Consider the following 21,017-nt stretch of genomic DNA (forward strand, 5'->3'; position numbering starts at 1 on the left):
ACAGGTTACTTATTGGGGGCAGGGCAGTATTTACAGGGGTGTGGGTGACCCAAAGACAGCTGTATATTTGAAAAATTCTACCCCATCTTGGGTGGGACCTTATAGGAACTGCATCTTGGCACCTAAATTCAATTAACTTTCTACTTCCTGTGTATTCTGGCACCTCCCAAGATCATGAACAGCTGGGAGGCAGGAATGGTTAGAATATGAAGTGTGTGCCCTTCGACCCTCCTCCAGCTCCTTCTGATGGTGTGTGTTAATGACATAGACCCAGATATCACTGTTTATTTCATTGCCATGACTACCAGGCCAAAGCTTTTATGGCTGATGGTCATGTTTGAGCTGGGAAGAAATCGCTTTAATATCCACAGAGTTAAATATTAGGCACTGTATCAGTTTCTTGATAGGGGAAAGGTGGTGAGCTCATGTGTGTAATTTGAAGAGACTTTGAGAAAGAGACTGTTTGCCAAAGCAAGGACTGGGGTTAAGGCAGCCAGCAGAGCCTCCTGACAGGGCAGGTATGAGAGAAACTTGGCAGTGCACAGCAGCTAGTCATGTGGAGAAAGAAGCAGTGGCAACTGATCAAAGAACACAGCAAGGGAGATAGATAGATAGATAGATAGATAGATAGATAGATAGATAGATAGATAGAGAGCAGGATTCCCCATCCTCGCTCCCCCCTCCCACCCATTTCTTGTGGTCCTTCCCACTGGCCAAACCCATTAGGAGCCCACTGATGCAATCTATAGTGTTCCCAGAGGCAAATGAAAGTGATTTACATAAATGAGTGTCTGAAATAAAGAGGTTACTTATCTGTTATTTAATATATTATTTCTTTACCCCTAAAGAATTATAGTCACACCTGTGGGATCTATGGCTTCTCCCCAGAATGAGTTCTTTTGCCCCAGAGTCCCTGAGGTCAGAAACCAAGAATACTGAACTTGGAAATGAGTATATAGATAGGTATCCCACCAAGAGCCCACTTAACAGTTGTACATACACAACAGGACAGCCCTGGTCATACTGTTTTTAGTGATCTTTGGACTCATTGTAACTCAAGGTTCAGCCCCTATGCCTCTTTCTTTCCCAATGAGGTAAGCCACTCTTGTAACTGACCTGAAGCTAGAGTTATTCTAAGTCACCATGTGTGTGTCTGCTACCAGGAGCTTTAAGGGCGGAGACTCAGTAACCCCCCCCACACACACACACAGTATCTGATGTCTCATTCCTACCAGAGAGACTGGGATTCCTGAAGAATCTCTTGAGATTTGAGAAGAGGGAGCGTGATTGACCTTGAGAGGGAAAAGGAAAATTTAGGACAGATTAAATTTCTCAGATATCAAGAACAGGTGACTCAGGCAACTGTCAGAAGCAGAATAGACTCAGAGACCAGGATTTACAGCAGGGTGAGGCAAGGTGTGCAGGCCACAACTCAGAACCTGCTTTATTCAAATATGACCCATTTGTTGGCTGCCTGTGATTGGTCAGAGTTGTGATTGGCTGACAGTCAGCTGCTTATCACAAAAATAACAATGGTTCCTCTCTATTTGAAGTTTCACTGCCGACTGGAATCCCAAAATGCTAAGTGAAAAATGCCTCAAATTAGAAAATTTGTATGTATTTTAATTTTTTAATGTTTGGTAGTTGTAGTATAAATTCATATAGCCTCCCCCCCCCATGATAAGCGTACATTCTGTCACTGAGCTAAATACCCAGCCAAATGATACATTTTAAAATACTTTTATTATGTGGGGTTACAATTTTTCAAATTTATTATTGGCTTTTACTAATCTCTCACTGTCCATAATGTAAATTTTATCATGGGTATGTGTAGGAAAAAACAGCATATATATTGCAATCAGAGGGTTCATGTTATGCCCAGATCGCAGAGTCTCCCAAAGACTACCAAGGAATCAGAATCTGTATGCAAAAACAAAGAGCCTTATTCAAGCTCAAGCTTGGACCCTCTGTGTGCCTTTTGCAGCGGTATGGGATCAGAGAGTGCCGAGCTCAGGCAGGGTAGGTTTTTTTGTTTGTTTGTTTCATAGTAGAGGTGTGGGTAAGGTGTGGGCTGAAGACCCTGACATTTGTCTAGGGGTGTTTCAGTGAAAGAGGATATCTATAACGGTTGGGACGTTTAGAATGTCAGGTAACTTACTCTTAGATGCAGACCCATCCCTGGGTGGTGTCAGTTTATGGCTTTTCCTGGAGCCCAGTGCTTTCTGCCAGTGAACTGAAACTCAGGCCTACTCTCTTGCTATTTTTTGTCAAGCCTGTCATGGCAGCAGTGTGGTCAAGCTGTTCTGGGCCTCACAGTTCAGACATCCATGGAACATCTTGAAACACAGTTCCCACAGCTAAGGGGGACCATCACACTCCTAAATCAGACTTTCAGTTAGTTCACATACTAAATTAGGTTGCAGCTCCTTATGACTCAGAGCAGAGAGTGAGGGTCAGCAAGGGAAGAGGATGAACTCACACCTGCATCACAAGAAAGAGCTCAGAGTTTGGTCAGACAGGCATCTGTACCTTGCTGTAATGGATCGACAAAGAAGTGACAAGAGCAGCTCTGACTAGGAGAGAAAGAGTGGGGTGGGTTACCCTGACATCCAAAGCTCCTGATGTGTCAGGATAGACTGAAACCAGCGTGGCTGGCATGTCAAGACAAAGGGATAATCAGCTCTAAAGAAAAGTGTCTCAATCTTGGAAGGAACGGAGCTGCAAAAATCAAAGACTATTAAACAACCCAGACTACAGTAAAATCTACAGCATAAAAGTTCAAGAGACTCGCTGGGCAGTGGTGGTGCAGGCCTTTAATCCCAGCATTTGGGAGGCAGAGGCAGGTGGATCTTTTCGAGTTCAAGGCTGGCCGAGTCTACAGAGGGAGTTCCAGGAGGGTCCCATGACGAGTGAGGCACAAATAAACCAGGCAGACAGAGCTTAAATGGAAAGTTCTCTCTCTCTCTCTCTCTCTCTCTCTATATATATATATATATATATATATATATATATATATATATAATATATATGGGGGGAGTACTGTTTGCCCCTTCAGAGGAACAGCAGGAGAGAGCAGAAGTGAGTGGGTTTTCCTCTTAAAGAGCCAGATACATACCCGCCATGAGCAGGGGATAGGAAACTGCCAGATTACCAAGGGGCGGCTCTAGGTTTGCCTGGATTACAAGACTGGTCTGGAACATTCCCCCTGAGGTTGCTTCTCAAGAGCTGGTGTTATGATAAAATTTGAGAGGGACCTTGGTGGGATTCCATGGCAAACGGATTCCATAGCAAGCGAGGGTGACTGAGGTGGAGGGACAAACATGCCAGGCAGTTTTATTAGAAAAGGAAGGGGGGGGGGAGAGGTAAACACACACACACACACACACACACACACACACACACACACACACACACACACTAGTGGGGGAGGCAGAAGAGAAGAGGGAGGCAGGAAAAGTCCTGTCTGTCCCAGGGGAACATCGAGAAAGAGAGTGGGAAAGAAAAGGGAGCAGAAGGAGCGGAAGTGGGTGGAGGTCTTTCTTTTAAAGGGGTCCTTTGCACCTGGGCTGACCTGAGTGCATTCTGCCAGGTGACAGGGGCAGGCCAGCATGATGCCTGAATTCTTACAGCTGGGATTACAGGCAGGTCTGTACCCCTCCTGAAGAGGGATGGTGAGAGTTTACTTCACTAGAGACTGTGGGGATATAGCTCAGCTGGTAGAGTGATTGTCTAGCATATACAAAGCCCTGGGTTGGATCCCCAGCACTAAGGAAGTAGAAGCAGAAGATTCAGAAGTTCAAAGTCAAGCTTGACTATACAGCAAGTCCAAGATCAGTCTGGACTTCATGAGAGCCTATCTCCAAAACAACAAATGCTTGTCAAATGGGACCATTCATGATGGTGTTTGGCAATGGTTCTCAACCTTCCTAATACAGTGACCAGTGACCCTTTAATACAGTTCCTCATGTTGTGGTGACCCCCAACCATAAATTATTATGATTTTTGTTGTTGTTGTTTTTGAGACAGGGTTTCTCTGTGTAGCCTTGGCTGTCCTGGAACTCACTCTGTAGACCAGGCCAGCCTGGAACTCACAGAGATCCGCCTGCCTCTGTCTCCTGAGCTCTGGGATTAAAGAGTATCCGCCACCACTGCCTGGCCATAAATTAGTTTTATTGCTACTTCATAACTGTAATTTTGCCACTGTTATGAATCCTAATGTATGCGACCCTGTGAAAGGGTTGAGAACCACGGATGTAGGGGGTTGGTGAAAAGAGACCTGTAAGGGTGGTGCAGGTGCAGTACCCAGGAGCCGATAGCACACCTGGGCCTGAAAGAGAGAATCAGAGAAAACTGAAAGTATCATTGTGAGCATCTCCATGGGAGAGAATGCAGCAAACTTAGCAACCTGGCAAGGAGAGAGGGAAGGAAGGAAAGGGGATCAGGGGTCAAAGCCAGTCTGGCCTACACAGGGGACACTGCATAAAACAACACTAACAATTTAATCTAAATGCTAATATCTCAGCAGCATATAAAAAGTATGAGAAATATATATTGCAGAGTCCATAAAGAGTTTGATTAGAATGCAGCCATATCTGCTATGTTAACTGTTGCTGCTTTTAGGCTCTAGGAGCATATTTTATCCCATAAAACCTGAAATATTTATTAGTGAAATAATAACAGTGAAAGTGGGGTCTTTGGTCTAGACTGGATGGCTCAGTGGTTAAGGGCATGTATTGTTCCTGCAGTGGTCCTGTATTTGGTTCTTAGCGACCACAACTAACCGTAACTCCAGCTGGGGTATTCAACACTTTCTCCTGGCATCCAAAGGCACCTGCAGTGCACATAAATCATACATCATACATCACACACACACACACACACACACACACACACACAGAGAGAGAGAGAGAGAGAGAGAGAGAGAGAGAGAGAGAGAGAGAGGAGCTTTGTTCTTGTCTTGTTTTGTTTAACTGCCTTGTGGTTCATTCACTTTCCAGGTGGTATGGGCAAGGGAAGTTGCTTGCTAGGTTACCACAGTTGCTGCTTTAGCTTCAAGAAGGCCCTCTTTTTAGAGTTGTGATACCCAGGTTTCTCTGACCCCTGCTCTTTCAGGCCCTAGAGTGACTTTGGTCACAGTGGCTAAGGAACTGTATCAAGCTGTATTGTGCTTTCTATACAACCCACAAAAGTTATCCAATACTTTAGACCAGGGGTTTTAAACATGTGGGTCGTGACCCCCTGGGGGTCAAAAGGCCCTTTCACAGGGTCATCTAAGGCTGCAGTACAAATAATACAAACCCAGAGGCAGATATTAGGGTTCAAGCTGAAAATCAGAAAAGCAAAGCAGCCAGCCACTTGAGAGTTCTCGCCTCTACCAATGCTCAGACCAAAGGGACCATCTTCAGATTGCATCTCCACCAAGCTTCAGAATCCTACACTGACCTCTGAAACTGCACTGAGCTCCTTCTATACTTTCTAGTGCTGGGATTAAAGGCGTGAGCTCTGTTTCTCTTTTAGATTAATTCACTCTCATGTAGCCCTGGGTGGCCTTGAACTCACAGAGATCCATCTGCCTCTGTCTCCTGAGTCCTGGGATTAAAGGTGTGTGCCACCACCACTCAGCTTCTATAGCTAGTTAGTGTGGCTGGCTTTGCATTCTGATCCTTCAAGCAATCTTTATTAAATCATAAATAGTATATCTTCGCCACATAAGACCATCAGAAAACTCAGATATTTACAATTTATAACAGTAGCAAAATTGCAGTTAAGAGGTAGGAACAAAAACAATTTTATGGTATTAAAGGGTCAAAACATTAGGAAGGTTGATAACCACTGTATTAGACAGTTCCATGCAAGTTTAGGCAGAGAAGCCTCTGCTTTTCTATCTTAGGCTTATGCCTGTGGATATGCCTCTAACTTTCCCATCCATTCTGCAAGTCCTTCAGAGAATCCCCAGTAGCCACAGCAGGAGCCACCCATTGTCTCTCTGTTAGTTTTCCTGCTTTCACTGTCCATTCTTTGCTCTCTCTCACTTCTGCATCCTAGTGTTATCCCTAAGTAAACTTCATGCAACCAGGGCTCTGCTCAAGGGCTTGGTTTATGTGAGCTCAAGAGAAGCACATTTCTCCCTTCAGCTTGTTTGTTTCAGGTGTGTGTGTGTGTGTGTGTGTGTGTGTGTGTGTATGGTTTTATGAGACAGGATCTCACTGTGTAGCCCTGGCTGTCCTGGAACTCACTCTGTAGGCCACACTGGCTTTGAACTCACAGAGACCCCCTTGCCTCTGCCTTCAAAGTGCTGGGATTAAAGCCTTGCACCACCACCTCTCGGTATATGTGGGTTTTGAGACAGTGTCTTACTTAGTCCAGGCTGGCCTTGAACTTGCTACATATGACCTTAGAATACTGATGCATTTGACTCCAAGGTAGCTTAGTGGTAAAGTGCTAGCCTAGTGTGTGCACCTGGGTTCAATTGCTAGCACCCCTGAATGAATTCTAGACACACATAGACTTCTATTTATGATTTTGTTATGGAGCATTTAATTACTTTTTAATCAGGAGACAATGCTTTTCCAGTATGTTAAGATCTATTTAACAGACCTTAACGTTTATCAAAGTCCTTTATGCCCTTGAAAAACATAAAATAAAATTTGCAGTTGTTAGGTACAATGCCTTATTTAATATGTATTTTATCGAGGTAATTGTTGTTTGAGATTATTAATTTGTAAGCCAACTTATAATGGAATTAAAAAATACTAGAAGATTAGTAAAACAAAATATGCTGCTCTTATAGGGTGTGATATCTTACAGCTATCAACAATAAAGAGTAAGACCTAAGAGAACAGACATAGAAATAATCACACCACACTGAGACATGAAGCTTGCCAATTGCAGTATGGTACTGCTCAACTGGAAAAATATGAACTAACTTCACAGGATGATGATGTAACTGGTGGCTTCACTCACTGATGTATACTTTCCTATATTTCTGTAATTTTCTAAAGTCTTTGTTAGTTCAGTAACAAAAGGTGAATAACAGAATAAAATACTGTAAATGAAAGCAAATGTTCTTGTTACATTGGAAATGCTATCAATACAAGTAACACATCATTTGGATTGAAAAAGTCTTTATGAGTATCTAGAACACGTTGGCCTCTTTTCTATAGGTATTTTCATTCATGCTTACTGACCTGCCAGAAATGTGGAAAGAGCAAACAAAGCAATGTGGACTGGTTTGAAAAGAAATTAAATGGCAATTGGAGAGGTGACTCAGCAAAGAGTGCTTGCTCTTCCAGCAGATCATGTTTGATTCCCAGTACTAATAACCAGTGTGTCCACAACTGCTTGTAACTCCAGCCACAAAAGCACCCTGAACTCGTCTCTCTCTCTCTCTCTCCTCTCTCTCTCTCTCTCTCTCTCTCTCTCTCTCTCTCTCTCTCTCTCTCTCACACACACACACACAAATAAAAATAAAATAATTTTTTGAAGTCAAGTGATTCGGGCTTGGTGGTGCATACCTTTAATCCCAGCACTGGGGAGGCAGATAACTGATTCAAGGTGCATGGTGGGATTTCCCATCAGGAGAGCTCGCCAACATGTTACAGGCCAGGTAGTTGAGGAGGCAAGCTCCTCCAGCCACTAGGATTTACTCTAGCTGAATAGGTGTTGAGTTATAAAAATAAACATTGAACAAATGAGAAATATATGAATGGATAAACAACACCACTAGCCCCATCCTCCACTGCATCTATACTTACTATCTTGGAACATGCAAGTAATTGGATCACTGGAGCCAACCGTCTGCTCTGTGCCCCGTAAGAGGGTTATTTGTGTGATCTGAAGCTTCCTCCTGAAGGACCTGCTCGGGTCAGTGGAATGCTACAGGAGTGTTTTCGACCACAGCTCGGCAGAAAAACCAAGAGGTACTAAGCAGTTCCGCTCTCTCTTGCTGGCCTAGCTCGTTCTGAAATGAGACAGAGATAGGCAGCCACTACACTGCCATGGGAACACCACCACACATATACATGGTTACAAGCCACTGCTTGCTACCACAGCAAAGCTGATCTAAATGACCCTCAGGTTAACACATGCTCTTCTTTCCTTTCTTATAGCACACTATGTCCAAACACTGGAAACCAATCAGCCACTACACGGCAATAATGCTTATCCATGAGTGATCCATGACTAAAGCCCAAACCTGGCCATAGTGATATGATACAGCAGTTTCCAGTTCTGGAGGGATTGGCTCTGACTCAGCATAACATACCTGGGCTCCTTAGGGCAAGAGCTCTGGAGTGAATCGCTGAAGACTAAATACCAGTTCCACTGTTCAGATGCCATGTGACATTAGCCAAATTACTAACACCGGTGTTGCTATCCAGAGTCATCAATTATCAGAGGAATCATACCCAACTCCTTACAATGCCTGTCTAAATGTTCTCTCAATTTAAACCAGTTTAAAAATCCCACCTTAAACTACAAATGTTGAATCTTTTATTTTTATGGAGGATGTAATGGTTAGCAAGAATGTATAGCTGGGCATGCTGGCACACACCTTAATCTCAGAACTCAGGAGGCAGAGACAGGTGGATCTCTGTGAGTTCAAGGCCAGCCCTAGTCTATACAGTGAGATCCAGGACAGTTGGACTACATAGTGAGACCCTGTCCCCGAAGAAAATAAAAACAACAGCAGCAAAAGCATAAAATAGACATCCTCAAGCATATACTGCCTCACTGATTATCAACTTCAGCCAACTGTGTCCTCTAGTCCCCCTCATCCACACATTTCCTCTCTGCCTCATCTGCATTTCTTGTACTGTATTTCTGTAAAATTTCTTTAAAATGCTACAGAAAACTTTAGACATTATATGTCAATCAGAGAAGAACATTTGACATAACGACCAATGATACCATTATCTCATTTTTAAAGAAAGCAATGGTTTCTTTAAAAACCTACTGTTGAAGCAGAGATCATATTTCCTTGATTGCTCCAAGAAGCTTATTTGAGTCACATATTTTATTACATAACTTTTAAGTTTCTTTGAATCTGTTAGAATTGCCCTGATTTTTTTTTAACAATCTTTTCAGATTCTTTGTCACCTAATCCTTTGTGACCACGTGGTAAATGCCAGAACTGTTTGTTTTTCCCACCCTTTAATGTGCAGTGCTTTGGGTACCCCTCAGTGCCACACCAACCTTGCACCTCCACTCAGGGGCCAGCTGGGTCCCCATTTACACCGTCAACAATTGCATCATCTGACAACTTACTCCCTCAAGAGCTTCAGGACACTGAGTGGGAAAATGGACTTCTCAAGACTATTGGGTCTTGTGGTTTGGTTTGGGGGTTGTTTTTGTTTGAGATCTTAGGGACCTTAGGATGCCAGAGTCTCACATGTGCTAAGCCAAGTTTTCTCTCTGAGTGGCACCCCCAGACCCAAGAAGTGGTGTGTCTAAAAATACTCATTGAATGATTCCACAGAAGACTCCATGACCCTCATGCCATGTGAGAACAATTGCTACCTTGGACATTCACGTAGAAGAATCAGATAAATATAGTTTCAATCACCTCAAACCTCAATAGCCAAGACTTGACTTTCTGTTTGTGTTGGTCAGGAGGTCTGTTCCTCTGTATTTTGCTTGTCCCTGAAGACAGGGTTTCTCTGTGGAGCCCCGGTTTTCTGGAACTCGCTCTGTAGACCAGGCTGGCTTGGAACTCAAGAGATCCAGCTGCCTCTGTCTCTCAAGTACTGGCATTAAAGGTGTGTGCCACCACCTCCCAGCTAATGGACTTATTCTTTATGTCAAGGAGCACTCCATGACTGTGAGGCCATTGATCCCATCTATCCATTCAGAAACTAGGGAAATGCCTGGTTGAGCGCTGCCTGTGGGCCTCTTGTCAACCTTGCTTAAAGCTTTGGTTATCACTTGATGGACTATCACTTGATGCTGTCCACGCTGTGCTGTGGTTTGGATTTGACTTAGTCATGTGTTCTTCAAGGATCCATTGTTTTTGTTTGTTTGGATAGTTGGTTGAATTGTTGTTGTTGTTGTTATGTTTTGTTTTTGTTTTTGTTTTTGTTTTTGAGACAGAGTTTCTCTGTGTGGTTTTAAAGCCTGTCCTGGAACTCACAGAGATCCACCTGCCTCAGCCTCCCAAGTGCTGGGATTAAAGGCATACGCCACTACCCCCAGCTCAAGGATCCATTGTAATTTAAGGTTTGGTCCTCAAGGTGGCTCCCTTGGGAATGACTTTAGGAGGCAGGTCTGATACAAAGTCCCTTAGGTCACTGGGGAGATGGGATTGTGCTACCCCAGTCTCTGACTTTTTGTTTGGTGGTGTAAGTACTCCCACACACATGAGCCTCCATCATGACGAGACCGCAGTGAGAGACCCTTGGATAAAACTAATACAGAGCCTTGATCTTCCCCCAAACCTGTTTCTGTTTTCTTCTTTCTTTCCTTCCTTCCTTCCTTCTTTCTTTCTTTCTTTCTTTCTTTCTTTCTTTCTTTCTCTCTCTCTCTCTCTCTTTCTTCATTCCTTTCTTTCTCTTTCCTTCTTCCTTTCTCCCTCCTCCTCCTCCTCCTCCTCCTCCTCTTCCTCCTCCTCTTCTTCTTCTTCTTTTTAAATGAGCTTCCTCAGGCTCGTTGTAGTGGTGAAAGGCTGACTGATTGGTGGACCAAGTTAGGGGTTTATATGTCAAATAATTATAAATTTTTAAAGACAGGTCTCCATTATCTCAGGGTAGCTTGAACTCCATACTGAGCCTAGGGTGTATAGATGTTTACAAAGTGGAGTCAGAGATAGGTTGATAAACAATAGTTTATTGGGGAAAAGTACTCACATGGGCTGGAGAGATGGCCCAGAGGTTAAGAGCACTGACTGCGTTTCTAGAGGTCCTGAGTTCAATTCCCAGCAACCATATGGTGGCTCACAACCATCCGTTATGAGATCTGATGCCCTCTTCTGGTGTGCAGATATACATGGAAGCAGAATGTTGTATACATAATAAATAAATAAAATTTTTAAAAAAGTACTCACACAAGGGAGCCAGTGACCAGGTTTGCACCTGAATAGGATGGACCAGAAATGATACCTAGTCAGCTCAGCCAGTCGAAAGAGAGCCGAGTGTGTGTATAGTCAGCGGTACCTGTAATCAGGGTTTCTCCCTACAAGGGTGACCTTGATCTTTTGGGTTTTCTGTGCTTACTGAGTACTGGGATTATAGGCATATGCCATTATACCCTTTGTGAGTATGTGGTATGGTGTGTGTGTGTGTGGGTGGGTGGTACGGTGGTGGCGGTGGTGGTGGTGGGTGTGTATGGTGCTGGCAATTGAACCTAGGGCATTGAACATGTTAGGCATGCACTCTACCAATCAGCTACATCCTCAGTCACAAGGAATTGGCTTTATTTCAGAGGAACAGTCTGCTGCCAGACCCCATAGGAAAAGAAGCACCCATGCAGGCCTCTTGGATATGGCTGAATGGATGATGGCTTTGGATCAAGGCCAAGTCGAACTCCTTTGAAGCTTTGGAAGGCTATGCAGCAGCTCAGTGACATTCCTTCCAGAATGTTGGTACCTCTAAACCTCTCAGTTACTGCTTTTGGGTTTGGCTGACAACAGGAAAGGTCCCTTTCCACAAATTCCAAACCAGATTTGGCATTATAAGCTTTTATCTACAAACAGGGCGATCACTAGCAGAAGAGATACTGAAGGGTTGTAAGTTGTTCCAGGAAGTGGGGCTACATAAGGTTGGAGGGATGAGCCAGAGAACAGGCTTTCACAGAAACATTTCATGTTTAAAGGATGTGTTTACCCCTTAGATCATGAAAACAAGAACTACAAAATCAACTCAGGAGTTCACCACAACTCCCCACCCCTGTCCCAGACTTCAGTCCCATCCAGGTGACTCACCCCTGCCCTCTGCTGTACTCCTGGGTCAGGGTCAGCTTTTCTTTAAGCTGATGTGAAACATTGGCTCCCAGGTCCTTGGGGAGAAACTGTGAAGTCTTTGGTAGCAGAACTGTGATTCTTGAAGTTTTTCTAATGATCATACAAAAGCAAAGGTTCCTAGTGGGGACCACAGAATTTCAAAGTGAGAGGCTGTGAGGGTTGTGTCCTGAGGCCTGATTTCAGGTCCCAGGCCTGGGCTTCCATTCCTTTTATCTCTATAGGGAACAGCAGCAACAAGCATTAGCAGTCACAGTGCTTTAACAGTCATCCCATGCCATGTTCTACTGTCACTCCCGTCTCCGAGGTGAGGCACTGCCCCAAGTTCAGATCACCATCAACCTCTGCTTTCAGGGATGTCACACCCAGCACCTTCTTGGTCTCAGGGTGGCCAGAGCCTCCAAAGATTCCCCACCCACACAGGTCGCTGTTCAGCGCTACAAGCTTCAAGGGATTAGAGTTGATGCCAGGTTGTGGGAAGACCAGCAGCAAGTCAGATGCCAGGGCCCAGGGGTGCAGATGGAAAGCCTCTGAGGACCAGACAAGTCCAGGCATCTCCCTAGTAGGAAAAGCAGATCTGAGGAGCCCCAGGCAGTGGGTGGAGATCTCAGAGGAAGCTGCCTCCAACCCCTGCAATCACGGCTCTGACACCCTCTACTTTGTCTCTGGCACCACAGCTCTGAACCTCGTCTGTGCCTGCCTTGAAGTTCTGAGATGCTCTCGGGGCCTTTTTCAGGAATGTTTTGTTTTGTTTTCATTTTATTGTTCTTTTTTTTCCCTTTCAGAAACCAGCTCTGTCTATGTAGTCCAGCTAACTTCATATTCCAGATCCTCCTGCTTCAATGTCCTGAGTGTTGGGATTTTATGTATACACCACCACACACAGCTCCAGGAGTGGTTATTGTTGGCATTGGCTTGATTTTGTTTTTAGAGACAGGTTTTCATGTAGCCCATTCTACAAACTCACCAAAGCCCAGGCTGCCCTTAACTCCTAATCTTATTTCCTTGGCTTCCTTAGTGCTGGAATCACAAGCAATGTTCCACCATGCCCCACTCCCAGTAGTGTTTTTATATAATTTTTAATTTTACTCCATTCATTATTTGTGTGTGTGTGTGGGGGCCTGTTCAGGTATGATGTGTCTGTGTAAGTACATGTACACATGTGCCATAATGCACATTTTGGAGGCCTGGTGGGGGATGTTCTTCTGTATATATGTTTCTCTTATTGGTTGATGAATAAAACACTGATTGGCCAGTAGCCATGCTGGAAATATAGGTGGGGCTACCAGAGAAGGAAGATTCTGGAAAGAGGAAGGAAAAAGTGGGGAGAGAGAGAAGGCAGAGAGAGGCCACAGAGGAATGCCGTGTAGTCACTGAAGGAATAACATGCTGGAGCCTTCTCCGGTAAAATAAGACCACGTGGAAATACTTAGATGAATAAAAATGGGTTGATAATTAAGAGAGAGCTATCCAGTAAGAAGCCTGAGTCATTGACCAAAAGTTTAATATGTCTCTGTGTGCTTATTTGGGGCTAATCAGCTGAGGAACCAGAAACTTTAGTCAACAGAGGCCAGATGACAACTTTGAAGACTCAATTCTTCCCTTCCATCTGAGTTCTGGGGATCAAATTCTGGTCATCAGACTTGTACTGCAAGTGTTTTTACCCACTGAGCTTCCTTACCTAGCCCCAGGAATGTTGTCTAATGCATAAATAAAATACATAACATTACAAAGGACACAAAACTACTGAAATATTATTACCAAAATGTCAAATGGTGGATTTGTGCCTGGATGGTCCACATGCTTCAACAAGAAGGTCTGCCCTCATGTCTGAGCAGAAGCATAATTGAAGGCAGTGATACCTGAAGCTTGCTCCTGCTTGTGATTTCCAGCCATGGCACAGTCACAGGCAGTAAGTGAAAGGTTCAGGCATTATGCTGGCCTGCCCCTGTTACCTGGTGGAACAGGCAGTACCCTGGTCAGCCCAAGGTTCCATGGGAACTAAGTCTGCACGCAGGTGCAGAGGACCCCTTTAAAAGATAGGCCCCCTGCACATTTACACTCTCTGTTCCCTCTCTCTGTCCCCTCTCTCTGTTCCCCGCTCTGTTCCCGTTCTCTGTTCCCTCTCTCTGTTTCCCTCTCTCTGTTTCCCCACTCTGCTTTGTCTCTGCTTTCTCTCTACTCTGTCTCCCACCTATGGCTCTCTCTGTCTGTCTATGGCGACCGACCATGGCGGTCAGCCATTTACCCCTGTTCCTCTTCTTAGTCTCCCCATTCTGCCGGGCCTTATAATAAACTTATAGTCTTATGTCTCATGTCTCAGCATTTCCCTTTTCTTCTTTTTAAACAAAAGAATAACATTAAACAAAATAATAACAGTAAGTACCACAGTGTGGGGTTTGTCATCACAATCACAGGCAGTAAGTATCACAATCTGAGGTTTTCCCATGGAAGGAAAAACCAAATCTCCATTAAACTAAAGGTTAATGGGAAGAATGATGTTAGTTTATTTCTTTTTTTCTCATCCAAATTTATGCTTACTGTGGTGGTTTGAAAGAAAATGGCCCCCAAAGGCAGTGGCACTATTAGGAGGTGTGGCCTTGTTGGAGGAAGTGTGTCCCTGTGGAGGTGGGCTTTGAGATCTCATATATGCTCAATCCTTACCTAGTGTCTCAGACCACTTCCTATTGCCTGTGAGTCAAGATGTCCTAGCTCCTTCCCTAGCTCCATGTCTGCCTGCAGGTTGCCTTAATTCCCACCATGATGACAATGGACTAAACCTCTGAACTGTAAGTAAGTTACCACAATTAAATGTTTTTCTTATAAGAGTTGCTGTAGTCATGGTGTCTCTTTACAGCAATAGAAACCCTAACTAAGACAGAAGTTGGTACCAGGAACTGGGGTCTTGCTGTGATACACCTAGTCATTCTTTTATTTGAAGGATATGGATCTTGGGACTGTGGATGAGAAAAGCAGTTGAATGCTTTAAGTGCTGCTTAATGGGCCATCCTAGTAGTGAAGGAACCAGCTTCCTTTTGGCAGCCATAACAGCCGAACACGTGCTTGCCATAAACCTGCCTTGGTCACGTAGAGGTCAGATGCCTGTCTCGTGACAAGGAACCTTAGTCACTTAGAGGTCAGATGCCTGTCTTGTGACAAGGAACCAATCAGAAGTTAGCTGGTGGCGCTATGCTTTACGACCCTGGGTGTGCTTTACGGACAAGCGCACGACAATGACATAGAGAGCATAGCAACCACCCTGGGAGGGCCTATGAGCCATAACAACCAGTTGACCAATCAACACAGGGCAAGCCCTCCAAGCCTGGAAGCACACCAATCGTGAGCCTGTGCGTACCCCTAGACACTCCCCTTACGCTGCCCTATAAGATCTTTTGGGAGACCCAAGGAGCCGTCTTTTCTAGCCGTCCGCCATGGCAGGTGGGTGAAAGACCCGAGCTAACATAGGGTTAGCTCGTTAAATTACAATAAAGCCTCGTGCAGTTTGCAGCAAGCTCTCGAATCCGCCTGGTGATTGGGGTGACCGCGAACCTGGCCTGAGACCCCGGATACTTGAGTTTTCGGGGTCTAACAGTAGGAGCATGGAAGACAGTTATGCTGAGTGTGATTTTATGAACTGTGTGTGCCTGGATCAAGAGGTTTCAGAGGAGAACAATGTTAATATGTGGCCTAGAGACTGGTCTTGTGATATTTTGGTGAAGAATGTGGCTGCTTTTTGCTCTTGTCTGAAGAGTCTGCCTGAGGCTAAAGTGAAGAGTTTTGGATTAATTCCAAAAAGTTTTGGATTAATCTCAAAACAGCCTAGTATAGTGTCTGTGTGGCACTACTAGTGTTAACTCTCATGAAAATATATAACAGAAAGGCACAAGCTGATGAGCGGGAGGTCCATGTTCCAATCCCAGTAAGCAGCAGAATTTGGTAGCTTTGGCTACTTGGTTCCGGCTTTCAAGTCAAGGATAGAAGAAAGGCATTACGGAATCTTCTCTGTAACTAAGGAAAGCCCCTGAGGCTAGGCATGTGTCAGGGGTGCCCTTGAATGGAAGCCCAGAGAGGCAATTGTGTCAAGTTTTGAAGGAGAAGGCTGGATTGCCTTGGGGACTCCAAGATGTTAGAGATGCCAGATCTGTGGGATACCTGCTGAGGAGAACTGCTAATCAGCCCAAGAGAAATAAGTGTCATAGTCAGTAGAACTGAAAGGAGTTGGAGACCTGAAGAGGGCTTTGACATCAGATATGGAGATACAAAGTTTGGAGTTTGCCCACCTGGTTTTTTATCTTGGTCCAGTATTTCCTCACTATGCTCCCTTCCCTATGTTTTGAAATGGTAATGTATATCCTGTGCCATTATATGTTGTAAATATGTGATCTGCTTTTTTATTTTGATTTTACAGGTGATTACAGTTAAGAGATTGCATGAATCTCTGAAGAGACTTTAAATACAATGATATTGTTACAAACTTTTGGGGGCCAGGGAGTGGAAAGAAAGATAAAAGGTTAGAAAGAAAAATGGCTTCTAAAGGAAGTGGCATTATTAGGAGGTGTGGCCTTGTTGGAGGAAGTATGTCACTGTGGAGGTGGGCTTTGAGGTCTCAAGCCTTGCCTAGTGTCTCAGACTACTTCCTGTTTCCTGTGAGTCAAGACGTAAAAACTCTCAGCTCCTTCTCTAGCACCGTGTCTGTCTGCATGTTGCCTTGCTTCCCACCATGAGGATAATGGACAAAACCTGTGAACTGTTAACCAGCTCCAATTAAATGTCTGGCTCCTCTGTCACACAGTTTGTGCCTATCATAGCTCTAGTCACCAGACTCCTCTCCTATTCCCTTCAGCTCTTGATGTACCAAGTGTCTGGTCTTCCATCACTAACCATTGTCAGGGGCTCAGACAGAACTGGCCTTGGCCCTGAGCAGCCGCAGACCAAAGAAAATGGATGTTTACTCTCAGCCCCAGCTTCATCAAGACAGTAGAAGCTAGGAGCCCGGGCATTAGCAGTGCATGAGAGAGAGTGTGTGTGGCAAGAATCTCTTACAAGTGGTGGGTGCTGGGTGCCTAGAACTAGCCTAGAGCAGAAGGTGAGATGCAAATGACAAGCAGCAGGGTTTCTCTGTGTAGCCCTGGGTGTTCTGGAACTCACTTTGTAGACCAGGCTGGTCTCAGTCTCACAGAGATCCACCTGCCTCTGCCTTTGCCTCCCAAGTGCTGGAAGGTGTGTGCCACTACCCAACCAAGCAGCATTTTAAAAGCTCCCAGTGCCAACTAAATCAGAGTCTCTGATGATGGACTCAGATGCAGACATTTTGAAAACCTCCAGGAAACCACCTGGAAAATGTGCCATTCAGACAACGTGGTCCTGGGGAACGGGAGTATGTTGCCCCCTTTTCACAGCCTTGCAGAGGTGGAACTTGGACTCTGGATAAGGCAAGTGTCTGGCACAACTATGTATTTCTTAAAGAGGTGGGAGGCCCCTGAGGCAGGTCTCAGTATGGTTCTGCCTTGCTTTTTGACAGGGATAAGTTTCAAGAAACCTGTAGATAGGTGATTTTCTGTGTTGCTAGCACAGCAAGGTACATTCACAGAACATCAACTGCACTGTGTTCAGCTGCCTCGGGGCAAGGCGCTCAGAGGTGTGTGGTTCTGTGTCACTACCTAGACCTTTGAGGCATACAGCAGCAAAGCTAAAATGCTACCTAAGGCCTGTCTTCAGGCAAGCAATGGCTTATGAGGGGCAGAGCGATGGGCCCAAGGTGTGTGAAATACGTGGTCACCCACATGGCCATCCATATGGTAGGGTTTTTTATGCCTGCATGCCTGTCTTTTGTTTGTTTGTTTTGTTTTGTTTTGTTTTTTTGAGACAGAGTTTCTCTGTGTAGCTTTGGAGCCTATCCTGGCACTCGCTCTGGAGATCAGGCTGGCCTCGAACTCACAGAGATCCGCCTGCCTCTGCCTCCCGAGTGCTGGGATTAAAGGCGTGAGCCACCAACGCCCGGTTCGCATGCCTGTCTTATGTGTGTGGTCAACTTTCAAGTAAAAGTTTGTTTTAGATGCTTCACTCACATGTGTTCTTGACCTTTTGTTTCCTAATTCCTCAAGGACAGTGCCAGGCCTGATGGGAAAATAAAATCTTCAGTGCTTTCATCTTTGAGATTTTGCTGTAAACTGGCATGTGGACAAACACAGTAAATGATAAATTCAGCTTCCATGCAGCACTGTCCCAGGGCCATGTGAGATAAGCTAGGGCTGACGGCGTGGAGCCAGAGCAGACCCAGGTATATAGTTCTGTGGCAGAATACTGGCTGAGAATGTCTCTGGGATTCCCTGTAGATTTCCATCCACTTCATTTGTCTTTGATACCTCTGCTCTGACGGCCATCAGAAATTACTCTAGACTGTCATAAATCAAAATGGGCACTTCCTCCTTTTCTCTCCCTCACATAAATGCCTTACTCTGTATGGAATGACTTGGGTCAGCAGAAGTACATTGAGAAAGCATAGTATTTTTTCCTCTGTTCCAGTACAGAACCAAAAGCAGTCAATCTCTGTGTACATAAGCCTCTGCATAGGCCATGGCGCTTTGTGCACAAACGAGGAAGTGGTGACGCCCTCAGGAATGAGTTTCATTTTTTAAATCTGGTAACATGCAGTCACTTCCAATGGGCGGTGGGATGTGAAATGCATGGCCACCCTACCCATATGGCACATTTTTCTATATTCACATGTTCATCTTGGGTGTGTGGTCAATTTACAAGTTAAAAATTGAATCGGGGACTTTACTTGTGTTTCTATGACTTTGTGCTTTCTAACTCCTTTGTCTCATTTTCTCTTACCCATGTTTCTCTATAGAATGCTTGGCTGAGGGAAGAAAAGGCTACTTTCTGGGACATGACTCATTACCCCCTCCCAAATTAGACACTGAGCTCACCTGGGCAGCTGTTGTGTCTGATGGCAACCCGGGCTATAGAAGTTTAATGAATGAATGATGTTAACCCAGGCTATAGCTTAATGAATGAATGCCACTCTTGGAATGATGTTGGAGTGTCCCAGACTAGACTCACTAGGACAGCACAGATAGACTAAATACTTCCATCATTGATGGCAGGGCTGAGTACCGAGGCCAGCAACCTGGGCCAGGAATATGGGTACCATTAGGAAGTGCTATGGGTGTTCTGTGGGGACAGGAAACAGTCTCACAGGGTATGTAGACTCTGTCACATTCTCCATGCCTCCTGGGAGTCAGAGGGAGTGCCGAAGAGTGTCATGTGAGGGTGTGGGGAGTCATCCAAAGGAGGAAAAAGCTAGAGGAAACTAAGAGATTTCAGATGTCTGGAGGCATTAGCAATCGGGGTCATGCATCTGGCTCCTTGTATAGACCAGGCTGGGAACAGCATCTACAGGCCCAGGATAGGGAAGGAGGAAGAGATGCACAGGTACCACAGCAAAAGGAAGCCATAGAGGTTTTTGTTTCTAGCCCCTCCCCTGGGCCATGAGGAGGAGGCTTCCATTCTTAAAGGGTTTGCTAGATTCAAGGTAAAGGAAGCCCCAGGTGAGCCTTTGGCCAGGTGCCTGTTAGGACACTTAATATTCCCCTGGAAACAGCTCCTTGGAATTTCCCAAGAGCCTTTGGGTAACCATATAGCCCACGGGTGAGGAAGCCAATCCCCCCCCCCCCAAGGGGACCTGGAAGACTTGAAACTGGAATTGCAATACCACTGCCTGGAATGGATTGGAGATGTCTTATGCTGTGGATGCTGTGACCATAAATGTTGATGGGCCGGGGCCAGGAGCCTCCTACCCTTCTGGCTTCACTATCAGATTTTCTGATGAGGACTTTCAGGGCTTTCCGATAAGATTCTGGGGCTTGGAAGACCGTTCAGTAAAGATGGCATGGGGTCATGTATACAGCCTCTGTGTTACTAGATTGATTGTGTTCCCCTAGAGTGCAGTCTCCACCCCTTCCCAGGGACCCCTGCTGGTCTAACATTAAATGAGCAACACATTCCCTGTCACCGTGGCAGCCTCTCACCCTGCTCTCAGCTCTCCTAGGCTTCCCACTTCCCATACCCCTGGCTGCACCTCTGGGGATGAAAGGCCTAAAAAGCTTTTCCCACATCCAGCCAGGCACTCTGTGGAGGTGTGAAGAGCAAAAGTGGTTGGGGAATGGGGAGACAAGTGGCTTCACTGGTAGATGCAGGAACCAGGATGAGCAGAAGGGTAGCTTGGGTTGAACAGAGAAATCACAGAATCTAGACAAAGCCAAAGGTTGACAACACTGCCCTGCCCATGGCTCCTTGACATCACTGCCCCGCCCATGGCTCAAAAGGGAGCCCCTAAGCTGGAGTGAGAGAATCAAAAAACAAGAGTGCTACAAGTGAACTCAATCCAGTGACCCCACTGATGACAATTACAGACGGTTAAGGGTGGGAGTTGACACTGGAGGCTAGCTGATGCCAGTTTGTACCATCAGGGCCCCAGCTCATTGTCACAAGGTACCACATCTTTCCAGCCCTTTAGCAGACTTCCAGGGAGGTGTTAGCACCTGCTGAAGACAGAGGTCAAAGAAGACATCAGTGAGATCTCTGCAACTCCACAGCACCATTCCAGCTGCATCCCACTTGTGAACACCTTCCTTCTATGACACCCTGCTGAACACTCCCAGCACCAAGATTCCTTCATTCCTGTGGTCCTCCCAGCTCCAGACAAAGCAGTGCATCCTACTATCACCTGAGTCCCACAGGCTTCAGTGGCTGGCCTTCGGGCCACACTTGAAAAGCAAGGGCTAAGGGGGCTTCAAGTTTCCTTGTACAGTGTGTGGAGTATTGCTCTATACAGAGGATCACAGAAGGAAACAAAACAGGCCTGTCTGTGGCCCCCGGAGAGAGGCGACTTGATCCAGTGGCATCACTGATGAGTGCTGAAGAGGATACACAGGTGATTATAGCATCCCAGGCTCTGGGGTGGGGGCGGCGGTTGGGGGGGGCTTCCTTGATGATGTTGACAAGGTTTGTTTGAGCTGAAATCCAGAGCAGGGGCAGACAAAATTTGGGAAGCTGCATGTGAGCA

At 45.4% G+C, this 21,017-nt stretch overlaps 1 protein-coding gene across 1 annotated transcript in view; it reads left to right on the forward strand.

Moving 5' to 3' along the window:
• Positions 1-21,017, forward strand: part of Opn4 (opsin 4) — a 57,658-nt gene that overhangs the window by 25,484 nt on the left and 11,157 nt on the right. Inside the window, exon 2 of the mRNA XM_027389439.2 lies at positions 20,461-20,885. Within this exon, the coding sequence (XP_027245240.1) occupies positions 20,862-20,885 (24 nt within the window). The 5' untranslated portion in view covers positions 20,461-20,861. The remainder of the gene's footprint in view (positions 1-20,460; positions 20,886-21,017) is intronic.

The sequence above is a fragment of the Cricetulus griseus genome (assembly GCF_003668045.3).
Source record: "Cricetulus griseus strain 17A/GY chromosome 1 unlocalized genomic scaffold, alternate assembly CriGri-PICRH-1.0 chr1_1, whole genome shotgun sequence".
Lineage (NCBI taxonomy): Eukaryota > Metazoa > Chordata > Mammalia > Rodentia > Cricetidae > Cricetulus > Cricetulus griseus.